Below are 26,915 nucleotides of genomic sequence, written 5' to 3'. Positions count from 1 at the left end.
CAAGTCTGAATTTGTTGTTATATAGTCCTATAATGATGACCTATCTGTCATCACTTGTCAATAAAATGGTGTGGCATACTTTTTTTCCTCCCAATAATTTATCACGGTCAGTAAGAAGCTGGTCATTCAGGAAGCTCCTATCAGACAATGTTGTACATCGCCACAGGCAATGGTGCACACTGAAGTCCCCAAGTAAGGGAAACAGGGAGAGGCAGGCAGGCAAGGGAGTTGGACTGAGGTAATCTTCTCAAAGTAAGTTCCTGACCTGGAGATAAACAAACATACATATGGTGACCACTGGGTTCATCTGCACTTGAATTGCTTTTGCTTCCAAAACAGTACAGAGGGGAATAAACTCGCCGACATCTGTGCGAAGTAATCCACAGACCCCTGGAGATGTTCTCTCAGGACCAGTAGATTTGGTAATCTCGGTGGGGGAATGGTAATCTGAATTGTATTTCTCGGAGAGTGACATACATCACAGAGCAATTGACAGTAACATCCACTACAACTCCATTTACTGCCATGTTAATCGTACCCTGATTAGGTGTGAAAGGGCTGGGGGAACAGGTCATGCATCAGGATCACTGTATATCACCGTCTCAATAATATGAGGAGGACAGTTGCTACTCACCACATAGCAGCGATGCAGAGTTGCAGATGGGCACAACAAAAAGACTATCACAATTACAGCTTTCGACCATTCGCCTTCGTCAACAACACACACACACACACACACACACACACACACACACACACACACACACGACTGCTGTCTCAGGCAATTGCAACTACACTGCGACCATCAGCACCAGTGCATCATGGGAGTGGCGACTGGGTGGGGGTAAGGAGGAGGTTGGAGTGGGGAGGGGGGGGATAGTATGGTGGGGGTGGTGGACAGTGAAGTGCTGCAGATTAGACAGAGGGCAGAGGAGAGGTGGGGAGGGGGGAAGGGGGGAAGGAAGTAGTTGTCTGTCCACATGAATGGCCACTGACAAACTGTGACCAAGAAGCAAGTGGACCACCCTGTTGCTGAACACGCTGCCAAACATGATATTCTTATTTCAATGACTGCTTCACAGCCTGTGCCATACTGATCCTTCCCACCAACACCAGCTTTTTCTGAACTGCACAAGTGGGAACTTTCCCTTTAATACATCCTACGTTCCCGTAACCCTCCTGGCCTCAACTTTTGTTAGTCACTGTCCTCATCCATCCAGCCCCTTCCCTGCTCCCATTCTAGCAATACACAGCCGTCATTCAACCACCACATACAGTCTCTTTATTTCTCACCTTTTCCACTACCTCCCCCCCTCCTCTCCCCTGCCCTCCGTCTAACCTGTCCATAAGCCCCACCATACTATCCCTCCCCTTCCCACCCCAGCCTCCTCCTTACCCCCACCATGGCGCCACTCCCATGATGCACTGGTTGCAGTGTGTGTGTGTGTGTGTGTGTGTGTATTGTTGATGAAGGCCAATGGCCGAAAGCTTTATTTGTGAAAGTCTTTTTGTTGTGTCTATCTGTGACTCAGCATATCCGCTATATGGTGAGTAGCAACTTTCCTTCTCATAATACTGTTACTTTCCATCCTGGATTTTCCATTGGTTGTTTATCACTGTCAGTCACAGTGGGGATAGAACAACAGCAATTAACACTGGTTCAGAGTGCAAGGCATGTGGATATTCTGGAGAGCACACTGGCTGACCGTTTGGCTAGAGAAGCAGTTACTTACCAAACATTCACTTTGATAATCTGAAGTGCAGATTTGTGGGTGCAAATAGCACCTCTTCTCACTCTGACCTTGAACAACATTTACTAGGCTACTGTCTGCTCTAATACACTACACACTATCAAGGAGATTACTGCCGCATGGCGTTCCATTCCTCTCAGGAGAAATCCACCGCCCTATACCGTTCTCCATTAATCATATCAGATTAGTTCATAGTTTTAACTTATGTAATGTATCAACCACATTTTGTGGTTATGGAGCCTTGCAGACAGCAGCTCATTCCTTGGTGGAATGCCCCCTCCTCCTGGTTCTTCACACTAAGCTTGGCTATCTGGATTCTCTACCTCTCATGTTGGCAAAAACTTCAGATAGTTGAACTGGTTCTTAGTTTTTTTCCAAGAAAAGTGGTTTTCATTCTCATACATAATGTTTTAAGCTACTTTTGGGTTTGGGGCAGGGCAGTTAAGTTGGGACATCTCCTGCCACATGCTGGATCTGAAGGACCCTCAAACCTACCTCCTTTGCCAGCTGCCTTTGTCAATTCCTTTTATCCTTTTTTAATTTTTAGATGTAGTTAGCCCTTTTTTCTGCTGCACCCTATTATCTGTTTTACAGAGTGTCCTCCAATGAAAAGTGAGTGCTGCCCCCCCTCTTCAATACTTTGACTGTAATGGGGAGATCTGGCATCTTCAGGGTTACTGGACTAGCCTTCTGAGATTTCTCCTTCTTCTCTTTCACTGCTGTTGGCAGTTATATATCTAGCAAACATTCACATAATGTGACAAATATTATGAATGACTTGTTACACTGTAAGAAACCCGTGCAGGTATAATTAACGTAATACAGACACAGTTGGCACAGTTTAGTCAAATAGAACCATCCCTGGCATTTTCTGTCATTCTTATGGATGGTAAGATGGCTCCTACAAGGTACGAGTTATGCTTATCGGAAATGTCTTAACTGTGAGTGGAATAAATGAACAATCGGATACCCATTTCATGGTACATACTTATGTATAATAACACCACCTGTACATTCAATCACTGCAATGAAAATACAATATATTTACTACTGAGTTGTTGAGATATTCACATTTCATGAACATCTATTAAGTATTAGACTGTTAAGCATAAAGTTCTAGAAGTAGCGTAAAATACCTTTAACTTTGTGCCAATATTGCTTTGGCACCCTACGTTGCACTAGAGAGTAGAAAATCACTGCAAGGAACTCTCCTGTGACACCTTCATCGTATGCCTTTCCAATTTCTTTCCACCTTATGTTCTGCCAGTACTTTATCTTGGCTTTCCTTAACCTGGAAAGCAGTTGTATGTTAAGAGTACCAAAAGCTTATCATGTAAAACAGGTTACATTTTAATATAACTTTAAAAATTCACTTTACACTGCATGTACAAAATCACTCAACATTAAGAAACTAATCCCTCCCAATACAATCTCAGTTCGAGAATACCAAATGATGGTGAACTAACCTCCCAGCAAATACACCGAGAAAAAATGAGACCATGAAGGAATTATCCATATAGGACAGAAATCTGCAGATCTGATGTACATGTACAGACAAACAAATTATTGGTTTTAGAAAAAATTGACAATTTATTCAGGAGAAAGAGCTTCACAAATCGAACAAATCAGTAAGGCATTGGTCCACCTCTGGCCCTTATGCATACAAGTATTTGGCTTGCCATTGATACAGTAGTTTGGTGTTCTCCTGTTGGTTATCATGCCAAATTCTGTCCAATTGGTGCATTAGATCATCAAAATCCCAAGCTAGTTGGACAACAATGTCCATAACGCCCCTGAAGTTCTTAACTGCTAATTGGCATGCATGAAGACAAGCAGTAGAAGGTCTTGCTATGTGGGGGAGGGCATTACCTTACCGAAATGTAAGCCCAGGATGGGAAGGGTAACGAAGCGGGGCACAGAATATCATCGACATACTGCTGTGTTGTAGCAGTGCCACGGATGACATCCAAAGGGGTCCTGCTACGAAAAGAAATAGCATCCAAGATCACCATTCCTGGTTGTTGGTCCGTACGGTAGGTGACAGCCTGTTTGTTACCCCACAGCTGTCCAGGGCATCTTCAGAGAAGTCTTTGCTGATCACTGGGGATCAATTTGATGCAAGACTCATCACTGAAGACAATCCTACTGCAGTCAATAAGATTCCAGGCCAAAGACGTGTCTGGAGACATGCCAGACAGCAGTGGGATACCAACCTGACTCACCTGTCATACAGCCCAACAATCACGAGAGATGGTCTGGGGAGCCATTTCATTTCACAGCAGGATCCCTCTGTTATCAGCAGCATCTTTACAGCACAGCAATACACTGACAATATGCTACTAACTCTTTTGTTGCCCTTCACGGCAAGCCAATCTGGATTTACAGTTCAGCAAGATAATGCCTACTTGCATGCACAAAGCAAGAGTTTCTACTGCTTGTCTTTGTGCTTGTGAATCCCTACCGTGGGGTTGCCGGATCTCTTCCAAACTGAGAACTTTCAGGGCATTATGGGCAGGGCCATCCAACCAGCTCAGAAATTTGATGATCTAACACACCAAACTGGACAGAATTTGGCACAATATCCCTCACGAATACTTCCAACAACTTTACCAATCAATGCCAAACCAGATAACTGCTTGTGTGAGGACCATAGGTGGACCAATGAGTTACTGACTTCCTCAATTTGTGAAACTCTCTCCCTTGAATACGCCATCAAATTTTTCTGTCATTGTAATCGTTTGTTTGGTTGTACTTGTATATCAGATCTACCAATTTTTTGAACCATTCAGATAATTCATTCTTGGTGCGTTTCTTTATTGTCTTAAGAGGTATATGCAAGGTAGCAGAGGGTTTTAGTTCCAACGAAGTCTCAGTACTTTTGAAACACTGTACTCACTCTGGCAGGGTAAGAAATCAGCTATTGCACAGTTGAATGAAGAAGCCCAAAATTAATTAGAGAGAATTTACAGGAGCTTAAAGTGAGATCACTAGTACAGAGGGATCAGTACTCTTCCTAAAATAAAAAGAAAAAGATTAGGGTTTAACTTCTGTGACAAGGTCATTAGTAAAGCCCAGATTTTTATGTAATTACACGTTCTTTTCCTTCGTTCCTGCATATATGAAAAATGTAAATGTTTACGTATTATGTTGCTAGCACTGAAATATTTCATTGTAATGTTACATATTTTTTATATTTCTGTACGATTACATGTTTTACATATACTGCATGAAATTATATATTATTGGTTTTTTACCCTTGTTCATATTTCCCCAGAGTCTCTCAAGAGGCCAGTCCCTTGGAAAAATATCCACATCTGACTTACCACAGAAGTAAATAAAGTACTTTCATACAGTATGAATGTATCTCAAAGCCCCCCCATCATGTTTCACTAGCGCTAAATTTAGTGTTGTCCCAAATGACTGTCCAAATGAAATGGGATATGTGGATCAAAGCTGTTGGTTTTTATAATGAACTTTTGCACGCCATGTAATCAATGCTTGATGATTACTTTCAAAAGGATCTTCAGTTCCAGTACAAAAGGCAAAAAATGCTTTCACTGAACTTAAAACAATAATGCTCTGGTATACAACAATAGCATTTTCAGCTTCCTTGCTAACAACTTTAAAGAATTAGAGTCTATCTTGTTACCTTTGCAGAAATCATTAGAAATTGTTGAAATTTCAAATGCAAAGTGACAGACATTAGAGGTGATTTGACCACAAGGTAGTGAATGAGTCTGACACTGTTTTAGTTAGAAATCCAGACAAGTCAACTTTTGCTACTATTTGCTGTATTATCAGTGGAGGAGAAGAAGACAGTCCACTGGACAACATTTCATCTCCTAAAATTTTCACCATCAACATCCTCTGATGTGGAAAGACAGTTTTACTCCTACAAATTAATTCTTTTGATTGGTGACATTCAACAACCGAAGAAAAATCTGGAGAAGTACCTCGTTTATTGCCCTTCCAACAAGAGATAATGCACTGTATGCAAGCAATTTCAGTGAAGATAGAAATTTTAGTAAACAGAAGTGAGCAAAAATAATTTTCTTTTATTAGCACAATACAGACTTCCAAATTACAAATTAAGTAACATAAAATTTACCTTCTTAATGTACAATTCATGTTTCTGGTATGTTTGTAATACAATAGGTTATGGTGTACTTGAGAAGCTGATTTCAACTGAAATTGTTTCTGTTGTTCATTGCATTCAACTGGATTCTGCCAACATCTGTCATGCAAAACCCAACTCGCTCTTTTCTCACACAATATCATGAAGCCGTGGTTGAAGGTTATAAAGTGCATTAATTATTTTTGGACTTCTTGGAAGTATATTAGTCAGTACCAGATCAACACTTATTAACAGGACTGCTATCAGATGGAGTACCATATGAAATCAGTCAGATATTGAGGTAAGTAATTGCAGAATAGGAAATCAGCTAAAACTGTCCAGCAGAGGAAAGACAACTGGATCGGATGAGACACATGTGGGGTTATACAGAGATTATGAGATAGACTTCAGTCCCCTTCTGCCAGTAATTTAACATGGTTGCTGGAGCAATGGAAGGTAGCTAGCAATTGGAAAAATGTGCAGGTCATTCCCTTGATCAAGAACAATCATCAGGTAGACGTGCATAATTGCTCATCTACATCGCAGACGTCTGTCCGTTGTATGATGCATGTCCAGGAAGTAAGTACCATTTCATTGTGACGAGAGCACTAAGCGTGAGTAGTGCTAAGGCTGCATGAGTCATTCTAGGATAGTGCACAGGCCATGTTTAGTGTTAAAGACAGTGTGCTTTTAATTTTACTTGAGTAACTTATGATTTATTCTGTGGTGTCCATTTGAAGGGGCTGTGACTTAGGTGTCTTGTATTATGGGTTTTTATGATCTTGGTTAGGCAGACTTGATGCCTTTTATTGACGCCTGCCTGTAAAAGTAAAGAATTACGAGCTGTAAGAAGTGAATAAGTTTCCATGCTATTTGTTTGAGGTCTTGCATGTGTTAAGGGTATTAAATTTAAAGGGGTTGGCATATGTTAAAGTGTACTATGAGCAGCAGGCACAATCAGTTCCAGATTGACTAATACAAGGGGTGGCACTTTTATTGACGTAAGTCCGGCAGTTAGCTCGGCCAGCTACATTTTGGAAACGCTCGGCGCTACTGGACTGTATCCTGTCAGTCGCTGCTCACCACAGTTGTTGACAGAAGTTAAGTATTCCCTCTTGTAATTATTTGGAGATTCTTCTCGTTAAAATGTTTGGGCTGTGCCAAGATGCGTCCCATTCCAAGTATGGTAGTTCGCTCACTCTTGTATTAGGGTGGTCATCCGCTGGGGTTGTGCCCGCTGTTGCATGGAACTTAAACTGACTATTAAGATAACTGTCTTTTCTGCCTAAATATTGTTAAACTTGAAAGGGATTTCATGAGTGACTTCAGTGGAATAAGTCACTATATAACTGGTGGAATTCCATTGTACTAAAGTTCCCATTGGGGAATTTGATCTTTTACTTAAAATTTGTTATTTAATATTCTGTAGTGTTGCTTGTTTTACCAATGGGCATTTAGTCCCAGTAAATTCCTGTTAAATTTGTGGGCAATTATGCTTGTCATCTATATTTATCTGGGGCTATTTGTTATTTAGTTAAAAGGAAGGATCTTTATTTTTTTCATTCCATATACTGTTGTAAAGACTGAATAAGGTTTTTAATTATATTTGTTACTGGTGGCTATTGGAAGGCCAGTTTTGTAAAAGATTTTTTAAAACTGTTTTTGGGGATATGAGTAATAAATCTTTGTGAACTACAAGTCTGTGTTTGCGTTTTCTTGTGATTACTCTTTGTGACTGGTGTGAGGATTGTAAATTTTACATCACAGTCGCCAAGATGAGCAAAGGCTTGATCAACACCAAACTCCACCGTATCTAACTCAGAGTCCACTTCACCAAACTTGTCTTGAATGTTTTCCATCACGGGGCAGTGAAAGTGTCCCCGGCAGTCCTGCTGCACACCACGTCGTGGGGAAAGGGGGTGCACTTCAAGCCAGTGAGCCCTGCTCTCCTTCCAAGACATAGCCAGGGAAGGGAAGAGTATTAGACGCAGCACTGAAAGATCCACTGCCAACAAAACAGACTGCAGTAGAGACAAAACCAGTTTTTTGAAGCTTAATGTGTTACATATGCAATGTGTCTGCCCTGATACCATCCACTCCAATCAGCAGCTCTCCCTATGGGTGCCATCCAGAAACAACAAGGGCCACCAGGCACAGCAGCCATTGCCAGTTGTTCCGATGCACCAGAATGACAAGCAACCGCTGCCAGGCATACATGGGGAGATATCAGAAGTCTGATCCCTATATTGTCCGGGTGCTCAACCAAGAGAGTACATAAGAACACCACCTCACAGTCTGGCTACCATGCTGGCTATACAGCATTAAAGGACAATGGGGTCAAGGGAAAGATGGAAGCAGCAGCTCTTCCGCAGTTTGTCCACACTACAGAGAGAAAATTTAGAAGAGATGGTCAAACCCCAAAGGGGGACCAAAACCGTCAAAAAGGAAAGGTGAAAAAGAATATCAAAAGGAATAAAAACTGGAAAGAAAACCAGAAACCAGGAGGATAGCCAGGCCAATCTAAGGAAGTTGCGAAGCAACTCAAATCGCTTGATACGGGCAAGTCTTCAGGTCCAGATTGTATACCAATTAGGTTCCTTTCAGATTACGCTGATACAATAGCTCCCTACTTAGCAATCATATACAACCGCTTGCTCACCGATAGATCTGTACCTACAGATTGGAAAATTGCACAGGTCGCACCAGTGTTTAAGAAGGGCAGTAGGAGTAATCCATCGAAATACAGACCTATATCATTGACGTCGGTTTGCAGTAAGGGTTTTGGAGCATATACTGTATTCAAACATTATGGATCACCTCGAAGAGAACGATCTATTGATACTTAATCAGCATGGTTTCAGAAAACATTGTTCTTGTGCAACGCACGAAGTAATGGCCGCTATCAACAGGGGATCTCAAGTTGATACCGTATTTCGAGATTTCCGGAAAGCTTTTGACACCGTTCCTCACAAACGACTTCTAATCAAGCTGCGGGCCTATGGTGTATCGTCTCAGTTGTGCGACTGGATTCGTGATTTCCTGTCAGGAAGGTCACAGTTCGTAGTAATAGACGGCAAATCATCGAGTAAAACTGAAGTGATATCAGGTGTTCCCCAGGGAAGCGTCCTGGGACCTCTGCTGTTCCTGATCTATATAAATGACCTGGGTGTCAATCTGAGCAGTTCTCTTAGGTTGTTTGCAGATGATGCTGTAATTTACCGTCTAGTAAGGTCATCCGAAGACCAGTATCAGTTGCAAAGCGATTTAGAAAAGATTGCTGTATGGTGTGGCAGGTGGCAGTTGACGCTAAATAACGAAAAGTGTGAGGTGATCCACATGAGATCCAAAAGAAATCCGTTGGAATTCGATTACTCGATAAATAGTACAATTCTCAAGGCTGTCAATTCAACTAAGTACTTGGGTGTAAAAATTACGAACAACTTCAGCTGGAAAGACCACATAGATAATATTGTGGGGAAGGCGAGCCAAAGGTTGCGTTTCATTGGCAGGACACTTAGAATATGCAACAAGTCCACTAATGAGACAGCTTACACTACACTCGTTGGTCCTCTGTTAGAATATTGCTGTGCGGTGTGGGATCCTTACCAGGTGGGACTGACGGAGGACATCGAAAGGGTGCAAAAAAGGGCAGCTCGTTTTGTATTATCACGTAATAGGGGAGAGTGTGTGGCAGATATGATACGTGAGTTGGGATGGAAGACTTTTTTGTCTTGTTGCGAAATTTCAGTCACCAACTTTCTCTTCTGAATGCGAAAATATTTTGTTGAGCCCAACCTACATAGGTAGGGTTGATCATCAAAATAAAATAAGAGAAATCAGAGCTCAAACAGAAAGGTTTAGGTGTTCGTTTTTCCCATGCGCTGTTCGGGAGTGGAATGGTATGGAGATAGTATGATTGTGGTTCGATGAACCCTCTGCCAAGCACTTAAATGTGAATTGCAGAGTAATCATGTAGATGTAGAAAAGGGGGGGAAAGAGGGGTTGGACCATGAAAGATCCTTAAGCCCCAGACAGGTGGTGGTGGTGGTGGTGGTGGTGGTGGTGGTGGTGGTGGGATTGGGGGGGGGGGGGGGGGAGGGTTGCAGCACTCTGTTTCTCAGTCACTGATAGATCCTCTAATGCTTTTATTCCTAATGTTATTTTATTTATACTTTTGTAAGGTTGATCACAGAAACTTCATTTCATGTGGCTATGACTTGCTCAAACCTGCCTTGTTAATTATTTACATAGAACTCCAAGCTGTATGGCACAAACGGTTGGAGATAATGTTTTAAAAATGATACATTTGGTTCTCATAGGAACTCCTTGTCCCATACAAGGTTCTGCACTTGCTGAAAAAAATTAGAGCCCTTTCTTAAAATGTTTTCTACTTCTTGTCTGGCAGTTCCATTTCTTGTTATTCTACTTCCTAGATAACTGAAAGTGTCCACACATTCAATTTTCTCTCCAACTCTAATCATGTTGCCTTGGGCAGATACCCTGCTCATAACCATTTCTACAGTTTTGCTCCTGCTTACTGTCAGCTGGTGCTCTTTAAACTTGGAGTTCCATTCCAGAAATGTTTAGTACACTATTTGTGACAAATTGCTGGAACAGTAATTACTATAAAATACCTAGGAGTTACCATCTGAGGCGACCTCAACAGGAATGACCACATAAAAGGAATTTTAGGAAAAGCAGATGCCAGGCTGAGATTCATTAAAGGAATCTTACGGAAATTTGACTCATCCACGAAAGAATGTCTTTCCAAACATTTATTTGACTGACTCTGTACCCTTACCAGGTGGATTAACAGAAGAGGACGTCTAGCAGACACAAGAACCATCGCAGGTCCGTGCAACCTCTCTCTCTCTCTCTCTCTCTCTCTCTCTCTCTCTCTCTCTCACACACACACACACACACACACACACACACACACACACACATCATTAGTCATTTATCAAAAATATTTAGCATTGCAAATACTTTTTGGAAACCATTATTGTTCTCACAGACAACATTTAGTACTTTGTTCAAAGCAGAATGTTAGTTCACACCATAGTACAATTGTCTATAACTTGATATAAAGTTCTGAGTAACTGCTCTATTAGCACACAGCCAGATCGCTGTTGTTGTAAGCAATGATTACAAGCAGTCACTGATTACATAGAGACTGGATGAGCGGCACAGTGCTGCGACATGAATAACTCTCCGGCTGTGGCAGTGCAAGAAAATAAATGGAGGAATGTCTACACTGATGCCTCCGATTCACTGACGCGTCTGTCACCAGCTGTCTTTACTTGTGGTGCCATCGTGAGGTACCAATTTTTACACAAAATCTCAGTCTGTGGACACCACCACAAAAATGTGGTGCCATTCATCATGGGACTGTTTACTCTGCATGAGTGCATTACTCAACATACTCCAGCAGCAGACACTAAAAAAGAAGCATTGTCCATTTCGGAGAGGTTTACTGTTTGTATTTTAAAAGAACATTAATGTTTTTCCTCCCACCTACAAATCGTGAAATGACCACCATGAAAAGTCTGAGCTCTACAAGCTTTACTAACAATCATTTTTCCCATGCTCTATTTGTGAATAGAAAAAGAAAAGAGAGAACAGACACTGGTAAAAGAAATACCCCTGAAACACATCATAATGTCGATTGTGGAATACAGCTGTAGACAAATCTTGTAATCAGTTGCCTGTCTGATTCTTACTGATTTTTAATCTTTTATTTGAATTCTACATTTATTATCAAATGGAAACAATAAATGACAAATTTGAAAAGTATGTTTTACAAGAAAAATGCTTTTCATTTATAATTACCAATCACATGAAAATGCAAGTATTAGCAATAAATTTAAATCTGGAATAAAAATGCAGATCATCAAAAAGAAAATGAAATACTTTAATGCTCGTGATTGAGCAGTACTACTGACATTAATTGACAACCAAAACGAGTAAGCACCCAAAAAGGTTAGGAGGAAACGGAATCAAGAAACATGAGTGTAGAGGATATATGACACTACTTTAGTGGTTACAAAACTTAGTCAAATTTACAAAGAACTTGCAGTATGAGCCCACTTCTCAGTACGATGTAGCACCCCCTCTCACCTGGATGCATGTTAAGATTCAGTTAGGGGGAGTGTCATGAAGTAATTGGACTCACAGCTGTTATAAATTGTCATGACATACAGGAATGAAGATGGAGTTTACCTCTGAGCTGGTCTCGCACGTTCTATTAGGGGACAAATAAGGAGATCTTGCTGGCTAAGGGAGTACCTCAATATTATATAGACAGTTCATACATATATATGCCACATATGGACTATCATTGTCCTGTTGAAAAATGGCAGAGCCAACATCAGGACACAGGATGCCCACGACTAACAATTGTGGTGTCAAAGACTAACAATGCTGGTCCTCTTCAAAACACTGGAAGAATGAGACCTGTCAATGTCGCTGCTATGCTGACTGGTAATCCAGTGCAGTGCAGAACTGCGACACATCATTGAGCACAATGCAATGCCATTCATCAGCAGTCCATTCTTCCCACTCATGCCACTATTCCAAACGGTGCCCTTTGTGTCGCGATCTTAATGCCAGCCAAAGTAAGGAAGAACACTGCCCTTGTCCCGCAGCTGCTTATCTCCAACCAGTGGTGTGGGACGATGTAGAATGTTTTGAGGAGTCCATTACTTGTTTTCGGATGTCAGGCAGACGCGAAAGTGTCACAAAGTGCTTAAGGTCCTTTCAAACTCTCATGTGTCAATAACATTGTCTCACACGAGTATGTGGCACACATGTGTCCTTGACAGTGACCATTCAACATCTGATGCATTCCATACAACTTATACTACAACTTATACACTGACGAGGCAAAACATTTTGACCACCTACTTAATAGCGTGTTTGTCCATCTCTGGAATGAAATATATAACTGACTCTGCATATCAGGAATCCGGCAGTTTGTTGGTAGGTTCCTGCAGGTATTTTGCATTATATGCCTATGCACAGGTAGTGTAATTCGTGTAAATAATGGTCCACTGATTTGCGTATTCAGTGACGGCACCTGACAGCAATCTGGCTGGGTTCCACAGGATTTACTTTAGGTGAATTTGGTCACTGAGACATCACTGTGAGTTCACTACAATGCTCCTCAAGCTGCTGTAGCACAGTTCTGGCTATAAGACACACACACTTGTACTGCTGAAATAAGACACACACACTTGTACTGCTGAAAGACGACATTGACATCGGTAAAGACATCAAGCATGAAGGGATGCAGGTGGTTCGCAGCTGTCAGCTGGTCCCATGCAAGCACAGAAAAATGTGTTTCATAGCATAATACTGCTCCCAGCAGCCTGCGTCCGTGTAGTGTGCCGCACATATCGAGCTGCTGTTCACCTCGATGACGCCGTTTTTGGAGACGACCATCAACGTAGTGTAGCACAAATGTGATTCACTTGAAGAGACAACATGTTTACACCAATTGATGGTCAAATCCTGATGGTCCCATGCCCACTGCAATCATAAATGACAATGTCGCTGGGTCGACATGTGAACGCTTAGGGGATGGTACGCTGTTGATCCCCGTGTTCAACTATGACGGTGAACAGTATTCTGCGAAACAGTTGTGCATACACCAGTATTGTGCTCTTTCGGCAGAGATGCCGCAGATCATCTATCCTACTTAACAGAGCAGACAAGCCTCCGAACTCCACATTCTGTGAAGAGTCGTGGACGTCCAACCATTTAGAGCCTAATGGTAGTTTCACTGTCCTCCTACCTCTTTCTATAGATGCTTATGATAGTAGCATGTGAACATTTGACCAGATTCACCATTTTCGAGATACTCGTTCAGAGGCTCTGCGTAATAATAATCTGCCCTTTGTCAAAATAGCTTATCTCAATGGATTTCCCCATTTGGAGCCCATATCTTCCCTTGAGTGATCCCATCTGTGCCTGCCCGCTTTACATACTTTTGTTACCATGTCACGTGCCTGCAATGCCATCAGGCAGATTCAAGTGTTGCGGTGGGCAGTGATCATAATGTTTTGGCTTATCACTGTATACCCTACCAGGCCTGGCTAGCAATACTAACACTAATGCATTATTGTGACTGTTCTACACGTCCCAGGGGATTGCAGCTCTAATGATTTACATACCCAATGATGAGTGTATGTGTACAAAGTTACAATACTATCTGACAATGTCTTTGGGGTGCTTCACTTTGTCAGGCTGTGTATATATTTTCTTCATTTAAAAATAAGACATTTCACATTTACGTATCAGATATTAATTGATAATAAACAACATTTTTATTCTGGTAAATGTGTTTCGGGTCTCCTCATAAGCCCCTGGATCGGTTTCAACCAAATTTGGCACACAAACAGAAAACTTCGTAAGTATCAGCAATGTGGGGTTTATAACCTCTTAGCTCTGACAGAAGCAGAGATGTGGGCAAAAAAAAAAAAAAAATAAATAAATAAATAAATAAATAAAAATAGACTGCCCTGTATGACAGGCATGTTGTGTGGGAATAGTATCAGCTTGCTTTACTGACATGCTTTGCAGGGCAGCCTATATATCAGGGGGGCAAGAAAAGGTTTACTAGCACCTGATGTGCATGCTACCTTGCATAACAGGTGTGTTGTGTCAGCAGTATTGACCTGTTTTACTGACCTGTTTTGCAAGGGCTACAAGTGGGCATGGGCACAGCTGGGAGAAAAAAGAAGGAAGATTAAGGTTTAATGTCCCATCAACATCGACCTGTGAGAGGGTGGGGTAAGGTTGAGATGGATATAGTAGATGGTGGACAGAGAGGGGGGTGAGGAGACAACGGACATAGAAAGGGGATGCTGTTCATAGGAGTTAAGCGCTACATGCTTGGCTACAGATGACTATCAGCACTCTGGAAGGCTTTCGTGGCCACTTGTTGACAAACTGCCTATTGGCTTCTGTCTCGGGTTCTTCAGCCGACGTTCATCTAATGATTTTTCTGACGTTTCGCCAGCACGAGTGGCTGGAACTCTCACTGCTGACAAGACATCACCTCTTGCAGAACTTTGGCTGGAACCAGTTTGACTCCCCCTCCCATACAGCTCTGATCTTACCCCTAGCAACTTCCTTCTCTTTCTGCACATGAAGAAGTTTCTTGGTGGTCAAAAATTTCAATAACGATGAGTTCAAAAAACTTGTTACAGTAAAAAACACACAAACACACACACACACACACACACACACACACACACACACACACACACACACACAAATTTCAAGCTTTCGCAACCCAAGGTTGCTTCATCAGGAAAGAGGGAAGAAGAGGTAAAGACAGAAGGATGTGGGTTTTAAGGGAGAGGGTAAGGAGTCATTCCAATCCCGGGACCGGAAAGACTTACCTTAGGTATACTTACCTTAGGTATACACTCACACACATATCCATCTGCACATATACAGATACAGGCAGACATATGTAAATGCAAAGAGATTTCAAGCTTTCGCAGCCCTTTGCAATTACATATGTCCGCCTGTGTCTGTATATGTGCTGATGGATGTGTGTGTGTGTGCGCGCGAGCGAGTGTATACCTCTCCTTCCCCCCCTATAATTTAAGTCTTTCCGCTCCCGAGATTGGAATGACTCCTTACCCTCTCCCTTAAAATCCACATCCTTCCGTCTTTACCTCTCCTTCCCTCTTTCCTGATGAAGCAACCTTGGGTTGCGAAAGCTTGAAATTTGTGTGTGTGTGCTTTTTTTTATTGTGTCTATCAACATACCAGCGCTTTCTCGTTTGGTAAGTTACAGCATCTTTTTTATAATATAGCAGAAATTCCATCCCACCACCAGAGAGAATCCAGAATCTAAATAAACCTGAAACACAGTCATGAGCCTGTCTTCCAAAAGTCTCGGTCCCGCAGAAGTATCAGCCCTTTCCAAAAGTCTCAACTTTTGTCCCACACCCAAATTCAGTTCAGAAGGACCTTGGATAAAACCCACCCTCCTCCTCCTAATTCCTACAGAGGGTACATTTTTCATCACCAACTCTACCAATTGGACTTGATCCAAATACAATATTGAACCCTGCCTGACTCACTTCACTCCGCCATCATACTGTGATTCACCCTCCTGCCACTGAACAATCCCCATTAGCTTTCCAGAATTTCCTAGCCTACAACCTTGCCTCACCACGATCCCCAAATCCCTCAAAATGGAAACCAATCTTAAATTTGCAGAAAGAACTGCACTCCACCACCTAAAAACTGATCTCCACCAGTTTGTGCCCCAGTGATCCAAATCCAGAAATACAGCAGGATCTCCAGTCCCTTTTCAAACCCTTATGCTCATCCCAGAACTTCCGCCCCCCCCTCCCCACCTCCCTCTCCCTTCCCCCACCCCTACCGCTCCCCACACTCTTATCTTCTGCATGCTGTCCTCGGTCTATAACACAACCACCCAGGATGCCTATTGTGGCTGGTTACTGTGCCCCCCTCAGAAAGAATCTCTGCTCTCTTAAACCAACACCTTCAGCCTATTACCCATAAGCTACCTTCCTACGCAATGTGATCAAAAGTGTCCGGACACCCCCCAGAAACATTTGTTTTTCGTATTAGGTGCATTGTACTGCCACCTACTTCCAGGTACTCCATATCAGTGACCTCAGTAGTCACTAGGCATAGTGAGAGCAGAATTGGGAGCTCCGCAGAACCCACGAACTTCAAATGTGGTCAGATGACTGGGTGTCACTTGGGTCATATGACTGTACACGGAGATTTCCGCACTCCTAAATATCCCTAGGTCTGTTTTCGATGTGACAGTGAAGTGGAATTATGAAGGGACACGTACAGCACAAAAGTGTACAGGCTGACCTTATCTGTCGGCTGACAGAGACTGTCAACAGATTAAGAGTGTCGTAATGTGTAATAGGCAGACGTCTATACAGACCATCAGACAAGAATTCCAAACTGCATCAGAATCCACTGCAAGTACTGTGACAGTCAGGAGGTGAGAAAACTTTGATTTCATGGTTGAGCAGCTGCTCATAAGCCACACATCACGCCGCTAAATGCCAAACGACACCTTGCTTCGTGTAAGGAGCGTAAACATTGGACAATTAAACAGGGGAAAAATGTTGTGTGGAGTGATGAATCACGGAACACAATGTGACGATCCAATGGCAGGGTGTGTGTATGGCGAATGCCCGGTGAATGTCACCTGCCAGCGTGTGTAGTGCCAAAAGTAGAATTTGGAGGCGGTGGTGTTATGCTGTGGTTGTGTTTTTCATGGAGGGGGCTTGCAGCCCTTAATGTTTTGCGTGGCACTATCACAGCACAGGCCTACATTGATGTTTTAAGCACCTTCTTGCCTCTCACTGTTGAAGAGCAATTCAGGGATGGCGAATGCATCTTTTGCCATGATCGAGCACATGTTCATGATGCATGGCATTTGGTGGAGTGGTTACATGACAATAACATCCCTGTAATGGACTGGTCTGCACAGAGTCCTGACCTGAATCCTATAGAACACCTTTGGGATTTTTTTGGGACGCCAGCTTTGTACCAGGCCTCACCAACCGACATTGATACCTCTGCTCAGTGCAACACTCCAGCACTCCATGAAGAATGGGCTGCCATTTCCCAAGAAACCTTCCAGCACCTGATTGAATGTATGCCTGCGAGAGTGCAAGCTGTCATCAAGGCTCAGGGTGGGCCAACACCATACTGGATTCCAGCATTACCGATGGAGGGCACCACGAACTTTAAAGTCCTTTTCAGCCACACGTGCGGATACTTTTGATCACAGTGTATATAAGATGCCACAGTTTCTGTTCCCTTACCACTCAGCGGCCTTCTCATTACTCCTGATTCCGCCTCCCTCTACACTAACATCCCCAATGCCCATGGCCTTGCTGCTGTTGAACACTACTTTTCCCAACAACCGACTGTCTCCAAACCTATAACGTCCTTCCTGGTCAGCATGACCAACTTTAATTTCACTCACAATTACTTCTCCTTTGAAGGCATCACTTACTAACAAATCTATGGTACAGTAATGAGCACTCACATGGCACCATGCTATGCCACCCTATTCACAGGCTATCTAGAGGAATCCTTCCCAACCCTCCAGAATCCCACACTCCTCACCTGGTTTGCACTCACTGATTATATCTTTGTGATCTCGACTGACGGTGAAGACACCCTATCCACATTCCTCCAAAACCACAATACCTTCTCCGCCATTAGCTTTGCCTGGTCCTCCGTAACCCAGCAAGTTACCTTCCTCAACACCCGCCCCTGGTAGCTGGGTGGTCAGTGCGACAGAATGTCAATCTTAAGGGCCCACAGAATGTCAATCCTAAGGGCCCAGGTTCGATCCCCGGCTAGGTCGGAGATTTTCTCCGCTTAGGGACCGGTTGTTGTGTTGTCCTAATCATCATTATTTCATCCCCATTGACGCGCAAGTCACCGAAGTGGCATCAAATCGAAAGATTTGCACCCGGTGAACAGTCTGCCCAAAGGGAGACCCTAGCCACCCAACATTTACATTTATTTACCTTCCTCAATGCTGACCACCTCAAGGATGGCTACATCAGCACCTCCATCTCCATCAAACCTACCAAACACCAGCAATACCCTCCACTGTGACAGCTGCCACCCACTCCATCCCAAGAAATCACATCAGAAATAACATGAGAGAGATTGAATTTAATTGATGAAAAGAGAAAATTTTAAAATGCAGCAAATGAAGCAGGCAAAAGGGAATACAAACGTTTAAAAAATGAGATCGACAGTAAGTGCAAAATTGCTGAGCAGGAGCGATGAGAGGACAAATGTCAGGATTTAGGAGTAAATTTCACTAGGGAAAAGTTTAACAGGGCTTACAGGAAAATTCAAGAGGCCTCTGAGGAAAACTGAAGCAGCTGTATGAGTACTAAGAGCTCAGATAGTACACAAGTCCTAAGCAATGAAGGGAAAGCTGAAAGTTGGAAGAAATACACAGAGGGCCTATACAAGTAGGATGAACTTTAAAGCAATACTATAGAAAGGGAAGTAGATGTACATGAAGATGAGATAGGAGATATGATACTGCAAGAAGAATTTGACAGAACTCTCAAAGACCTAGGTCTAAAGTAGGCCCTGGGAGTAGACGATATTCTTCAGAATTACTGATAGCCACAGGACAGAAACCCATGACAAAACTCATACATCCGGTGTGCAAGATGTTTGAGAGACAAATTTTTTACAGAAGAACAGAAAAACTGGAAGAAGCCAATCTTGGGGATGGTCAGTTTGGATTCCAGAGAAATGTGGGAATATGCGAGGCACTACTGACCCTATCCTTATCTTAGAATATAGGTTAAGGAAAGGCAAATCTACATTTATAGCACTTGTAAATTTAGAGAAAGCTTTTGACAATGTTGATTGGAATACTCTACTTGAAATTCTGAGGGCGTAAAATACAGGGAGCTAAATGCTATTTACAGCTTGTACAGGAAACAGACAGCACTAGTAAGAGTCGAGGGGAATGAAAGCGAGGCAACAGTTAAAAAGGGAGTGAGACAGGGCTGTAGCCTAACCCCGATGATGTTCAATTTGTACACTGGGCAAGCAGTAACAGAAACTAAAGAAAAATATGAAAGGTAGGAAGTCATTTCTGAAGGAATTTGTCTGGAGTGTAGCCATGTATGGAAGTGAAACACGGACGATAAACAGTTAAGATACAATGAGAATAGAAGCTTTCGATATGTGGTGCTACAAAAGAATGCTGAAGATTTGGGGAACTAATGAGAAAGTACTGAATAGAACTGGGGAGAAGAGAAATCTGTGGTACAACTTCACCAAAAGCAGGGATTGGTTGATAGGGGACATTCTAAGACATCAGGGGACCACCAATTTAGTATTGCAGGGGAGTGCATGGGGTAAAAATTGTAGAGGGAGTCCAGCAGATGAAAACTGTAAGCATATTAAGAAAGATGGAGACCACAGTAGTTATTTGGGGGTGATGAGGCTTGCACAGGGCAGAGCACCATGAAGAGCTGCATCAAACCAGTCTTTGGACTGAGGACAACAGCCTAGATTCCCATGGTCATCGCATCTGTTGAGATGAGCAGTCCCTCTCCAAATATGCCGAAGGTCTCACCGAGACATACACAGACTAAAATAACCTACCAAACCTTGTAAAGAAATAGATCTCCCATGCATTGTCTCTCCTGTCACCTCCTTCCTCCCACATACCCATTGTCTCATCTCTTGACTCAAGTTCCACCCAGGAATCACATTCTCCACTAGAGTTTCAGCTACCTCCCGTCATGCCCTGAAATGAGGAATATCCTACCCTCTACTCTTCCCATTCCCTCCACAATGGCACCTATGGAACATCCTTGGCCATCCCGACTTCACTGCTGCTCCCAAACCCTTGTCTCATAGCTCATACACCTGCAACAGATGTAGATGCCAGACCTGTCCCCCACACATTGTCCCACTAGCACCTACTCCAGTCCACTCACAGGAATCTTCTCTCCCATCACAAGCCGAACTCCCCCTAAAAGCAGCCATATGATCTACAAACTAAGCTGCAATCATTGTGCTGCTTTTCATGTGAGCATGACAACTAACAAGCTGTCTGTCTACACGAATGGTCACATCGAAATTGCAGTTACAAGGCAGCTGGTCCATCCAGTTGCTGAACATCCTGCCCAACACAATGTACTTCACTGCAATGACTGATTCACAACATGTGCCATCTGGATCCTATCTACCAACACCAGCTTTTCAGAACTGTGCAGGTGGGAACTTGCCCTACAGTATATCATTCATTCCTATAATCCCCCTCGCATCGACCTTCGCTACCCCCAGTCCTCCAGCTCCCCTTCCCTGCTCTCCTCCATCATTACACACACCTTATATTATGCCAATGCATCCACTCATCCCTTTCCTGCTCCCCCCCCCCCCACCTCCCCAACACAGAATCCCAAATGGGGGGCAACTAACAGCCCTATCCTGTCTACACCACATCCTTTCATGCTCTCGCAGGTAGCATAACACCTCCTGTCACCTCTAGCTTCCTATACCTCCCCAACCCACGCCGTCTCCCTAGCCACCTTAGACTGCTGCTCGCAGCAGACACAGTCACAGTCCGGCCACAGTGCCCGGAGACTGGCCGTGTGTGTGTGTGTGTGTGTGTGTGTGTGTGTGTGTGTGTGTGTGTGTGTGTCAATTGTGGGAATGTGGAATGTGAGTGTGCTTTTTATTTCCAAAGAAGGCTTGCAGTCTTTTGATTGTGTCTGTCCGCAACTCAATGCCACCTCTATGTGGTGAGTAGCGACCCATCCTCTTCATAATGTTACTATTTCATTCTAGTCTTTCCATTGTCTGACATTATCACAAGGCTGACACACACAATGCAATGTTCTATGAGGAAAGCATACAAAGGCATGTGCCACACTATGACAGGTGCCTACAGAACTTCCTTTCTGGATGGGGCTTGTGTGATTTTCTTACTAATGTACTATAGATGCACTTGAAATTTCCAATGTTTTGTTTCCATCTGCAGAAGATCCCTTCAGAAGAGCAGAGGGAGCTGTAGGAGGATGAGGTGATGTGGAGAAGGGGAAGGATAGGTGGTTGGACTGTGGCTTTCTACTGTCATAGACACAGCCAAATGCACTTGAATCTCAAGATTAAGTGACATCACATCTACGTATGGATGTAGACTAATGGGGAAACACTTCAATGAACAGCACATCACATTATGCTGAAGTCATACCTTGAAGCCAAACACCTCTCCATAAGGGATCCTCTGTAGATGGATATAAAATGCTAAGGCATAACAACTGAGACTGAGTAAAATTCAAACTGAAATATACAAAAAACATACTTTTCTCGCATATGTGCAGCTTACCAATTAATTATGTGAATGGATACACCATTACGAGTGATGGGTCTCTTTGCAAAAATCTGTGTATATAGCTTGCACCTCCAGAAGCGAACTAGACGAGCTTTCGGTAAACCCATACGAATGCCAACAAGATCCCAAAATTGATGTTTGATATTCAGATGTCCACGAAATTCCTCCACATGGTCAACACCACAGACAGTTACCAGCAGACGCACCATTTCCTCCACCTTTTCGTACGTCCAAACAATTTTTTCTGAAAAACAAAAATACAGTTTCATCAATAATGGGAGGGGTAGTGGTGGCAAATGACACAGATTAAGTATTGGATGGAAAAGAAAAGTCACTAAGTGTTTTAGTTTCTGCCAACATATAAAATGTTTAAATAACTTATGGGACAGTAGCCAGGTGATATTTACAACAACTGCTGACATTTCAACAGGTACACATCACCACAATCAAGGCATAAATACAATAAGAGAGCAGTGAGTGAGGAAATTTAAGCCCTCAGTAGATACGGCTATTCCAACTAAGAACCGTAACACACAACACGGGCGCAGGCGCGCACAGTGAACTACTAGCACCACCACAAAACCTAAATAACTAGCACCTGCACACGCAAGATAGATCCAGAATCAAAAGTTATTGATAGCTAATATCAACTACCAATGTGTGAGGGAGTGGAATTAACTTTACCCTCTGTATGGACAGAGAAAGAGCAGGACAATGAGCAGAAATTGGGCAAAAACCTCCACCTCTATTTACAAGATTCCTTGCTAACTCACTCTCAACTGCATCCTTAACAACTCTGTCCCAGCAACCGGAAGTGCATAACAGGAACTCTATTATATTCCATAAGATGTCTGGTACCAATGCAATGTACTACAATAGCAGATTTTCTCGGTTGTTTTCAGTGTGTGTGGCACTTAGAAACAATACACTGGACCTCCACGGTCCTGATGGTCTGACCAATGTCGTGACATGCCAACACTGCAAGAATATGATAGACAGCCACCTAACATAAACTGAGATCATCCTTTACAGAACCTTAAAGGCCTCTAATCTTAATTGGTGGTCAGAAAACACACTTCAAACTATGTTTCTGCAGAACAGGAGAAAGTCTGTCAGCAATGCTATCTTCATAATGCAAAAAAACTGTAGACTTATGTGCCACCTCATTATTTTCATCACACAGCTCAGACAATCACCCAGCATCGGCCTGGTCTTTACCAGGGTGTACGTGCAAACCCTAACTGTCTACTTGTGGTTGAGAATTACGCATTACCCAGTCACCTGTTACGCGTCAAATATGTGGGACCGCTTTCAGGAGTGCAAAGGGAGGAAGCAGAAACAAAGAGAAACCTCAAATGCCAAAGCATAGAAAGGGGAGAAGATGGAGAATGAAGAAAGAAAGAAAGAAAGAAAGAAAAACATATGAGGGACTGTTGCAATGCCAGGCTATCTAAAGTGCAACAAGCATTCCTGAAAATATCCAAGACAAGTTCCCCAAGGAGGGGAAAAAGAAGAGCAAGAGGATGGATACGCAGCACAGAAAGGGAAGACGTGCTTCAAAGGCTAAGGGCCCACGGTAGCCAAGCACGAACTCACCAAAGCACTGTGAGCTAACAGGGGGCAACAAACACTGTCTGGGTGGTGCAATCGTTAACTCATCTGCCTAGTAAGCAGGAGATCCTGGGTTCAAGTCCTGGTCGAGCTCCAATTTTCACTCATTGCTTCTGACACTGTATAAAGCCCCGATGCAGCTGACATTAGTTGCTTCTCTTTCCTTTCCTCCCATCCACATTCAGTTTACATAATAGTGGATAGTGTCTTGAGGAGAGATTGTAAAACAAATTCAGTAAAAGTAAAACAAGGGTAACAGAATGTTGTCTGATTAAATCGGGTGATGCTGAGGAAACTGGAATGGGAAAAAATAGAAAGTAGTAGATGACTTGTGCTATTTGGGCAACAAAGTAATCGAAGATAGCCCAAGAAGAGAGGATATAAAATGTAGATTGACTATAGAAGGAAAAAAAATCTGAAAAACAAGGATTTGTTAATATCTAACGCAAGTTTACATATTAAAAACTCTTTTGTGAAGGTATTTGTCTGGTGTGTAGTCTTGTATGGAAGTGAAATGCGTACAATAAGCAGTTTAGACAAAAAGATAGAAGCAGCTTTTGTCATGTGGTGCTACAGAAGAATGTTGAAGATTAGATGGGAATATTCAATAACAAATGAGGTACTGAACTGAATTGGGGAAAGAAGAAATTTGTGCCACTACTTGAGTAGTACAAGTGACTGGTTGAGAGGACACATCCTGAGGCATCAAGGAATTGTCAATTTTGTATTGGTGGGAAATGTACAGCATAAAAATTGTAGAGGGAGACCAAGAGATGAATACAGTAAGCGGGTTCAAAAGGATGTAGGCTGCAGTAGCTACTCTAAGATGAAGAGACTTACACAGGTTTGACCGGTATGGACAGCTGCATCAAGCCCTTTTTGGACTGAAGACTGCTACTACTAGAACATCAATTTTTTTCTACTAGAGAAGTGACAGGTCACCATACATGTAATCTGCCCAACACCTTACTGGATAAAGGCAACAAGTGAACAGCAAGAGAATCTTACCTGGAATTTCTCCATTCTTCGCCAGAAGCACACACCTCCTGTAGACTGACATCCTATCCCTACCAAGGATTTTTGCAAGTTCCTTGTACTTATTTTTTCCCTTCGTCTCCATATACATTTTTATTAGCTTGTCCTCATGCTTTGTGAACCTGTGGACAGACACGAGGCAGTTTGATTAGCACAAAATATTTCTCAAATCATCAAAATGTGTACAATGTAGATGGAAAAGGATTAAATGGCAGTTCTAAGAGTGCTAAAATGTGTTATTTCCAATTAGTCATCCAAAAAGTTATGAAATAGGTACAAATATATGGCTTCACAGTGATGTGTACTGATAAAATTCTCCTAAGCTTTTAGCTGTGTCAAATAGTTAGAAAGCCATGAGCTTTCAGCTGAGTGCTCCTCGGCCATTGTCAAGTGATGACTGTCACGAAATGTTGCTGCTGACCTTAGGCAGCAGTGCTACTGCCCGACACATCATTGAGGCCATGTAAGGCAAAGTTTTCATTGCAAGACTGCCACACCCTCTTCAACCAGCTGCAGGATTTATTGAGGGAGTTTCAGAAACTTTAACTCTGATGCTTTTTTTTTAGGACACTATCTCACAAACCATTTTTTCCATTTAATGAAAGCTGCTGCGTCATAAGCAATCGGGTGCTCATTTTCCAGAGCATGTTTTGCTACTGGTGACATCTCACGACACAGTAGGTAAAAACACTTCTTGTATTCTATATTGTACAGCTCAATAATGTGCCATGTATGTTCAAACTGAAACTGTTCACATTCATACAGTATTTTGCGTAATACTGGTGCTCTGATGTCTATATTGTGGAAGGAGATGGCATAATCCTATAAGCGTAAGTGTTTCCTAAACCAGTATGACACAGTTCTGAAATAAAAAATATAATGAAATAAGCATGCTTCACTCAAGTAAACTTTATAGTGGAATTCTGTATTTGCTAAACAAAAGTCAGCAGAACCACAGCTGCCTTACGTGAGTAAACACTCTAGTGCAGTTTCCATTTATCAACATCATTTTGACTGTTAAATATTATGAAATATTGTAATTAACAAAAAATCTGAATAGTTATGCATCAATCGATATGACTACACTTATGTCTAGTGAGTTGGCCAGGTGTGGCATGGAGTTATATATCTGCCAACACCAGGTAATGTGGGTGAACAACAGCAACATGTCTGAAGCCTGCCCACAGCATCAGGTCTCACTCGTCTCAGCGCCCTGATGTGTACTTTGTGATCTTTGGTGGACTTATTTATGACAATCTGGAATACTTAGCAATTTTCTTGACAATGGTTTGGACTGTTATTCCCTGCCATAACCATTTGGCTCACAGATGAGTATGTCTACTTCCCTAATGTGGTGCTGTCTTCATTGTCCTTTTGATCACACATTGCATATTCCGTGAGCAAACTGACAGTAGTGTGAGCACTGACAGAGTGGTCCATATTCGAGTGTTTACTAGTCTGATGAACTTACAGTGTTCTCCAGGAGTAATGTTTGAGTTACTCACTAAATCTCCAGAGCACTTTAACGGCCAGAGGTAGCCACCTCCAGAAATCTTTGTTTCTGGTTATTTCAAAATAGTAAGGATCTGTGTTATTAAAGAAGCAGTCTAACAAAAGTACTAATATACAGGGCATCCATAAAGTCCTATTATTTCAAAAAAATCATAACCTGCGATCTATTAGAAACATGATTGGCTGTAAAATGTTTAGGAGCTTAAAAAGAGGTTTTTGTTTCTTTGTCTGTTAAAGATTTGGTGTGGACTCCTTAAAAATGGTAACAGAACATGAGAAGGCACAATGTGTCATGTGGTACGCAGACTCCAAATCTGTGAATACCATATTGTTGAATTATTGACAACAGTATGGGAGGGAACCACTACCAAAAACTAGTCTAATAAGACAGTTCAAGAACTTAGGAGGCAGGTAATGTCTAAGGCCTCCTTCAAAGTCGACGTCCCCCATCCCCATATCTCAAGCATGCACTGACAGAGTGCAAGCTCCATTTCAACACAGCACACAAAAGTAAATTCATCGTGCATCATGTGAATTGCAGGAAGCAAGATCGATTGTCCATAAAATGGATGGGCCATGATGTTTGAATAGCAGGACCTCCACTCACTCCCAACAACCCGCCACCAGACATTTTTTTTGGGGTTACATCAAGGACCACGCGTGCAGAACGCCAGACAACAACATAGCTGTCCTCCGTGCAAGAATGAATGAAGCAATCAGAACTGCTAATGTTTCAGTGCTCACCCATATATGGGCAGCACTCTAATATCGCATTGACGTGCAACAAGCGACGAGTGGGACACATATTTAAATTCTGGTAAAACCAAGAGGAACTTTGACAGCTACTAAACATTTTACAGCAAGCCACAATGCTCTGTCTCTAATAGTTTCCACGTTTCACTAGTCCCTGTCTTTCAGTTACCTCTCCCTCCTCCTATTCCCACTCCAGCACAACACAGCCTTTTATTTGACCAATGTGCCCACT

General features: G+C 42.5%; 1 protein-coding gene across 3 annotated transcripts in view; it reads right to left on the bottom strand.

Moving 5' to 3' along the window:
• Positions 1-26,915, bottom strand: part of LOC126106767 (uncharacterized) — an 88,828-nt gene that overhangs the window by 12,117 nt on the left and 49,796 nt on the right. For all 3 annotated transcript variants that reach the window (XM_049913145.1, XM_049913147.1, XM_049913146.1), the window contains 3 exons: positions 24,392-24,540; positions 21,767-22,016; positions 2,888-3,042 (listed from right to left, as the gene is read on the bottom strand). In XM_049913145.1, coding sequence (XP_049769102.1) covers positions 2,888-3,042; positions 21,767-22,016; positions 24,392-24,540 — 554 coding nt within the window. The remainder of the gene's footprint in view (positions 1-2,887; positions 3,043-21,766; positions 22,017-24,391; positions 24,541-26,915) is intronic.

The sequence above is a fragment of the Schistocerca cancellata genome, chromosome 10, assembly GCF_023864275.1.
Source record: "Schistocerca cancellata isolate TAMUIC-IGC-003103 chromosome 10, iqSchCanc2.1, whole genome shotgun sequence".
NCBI lineage: Eukaryota > Metazoa > Arthropoda > Insecta > Orthoptera > Acrididae > Schistocerca > Schistocerca cancellata.
Note: the sequence above shows the minus strand (reverse complement) of the source record. Positions and strands in the feature narration are given on the sequence as shown.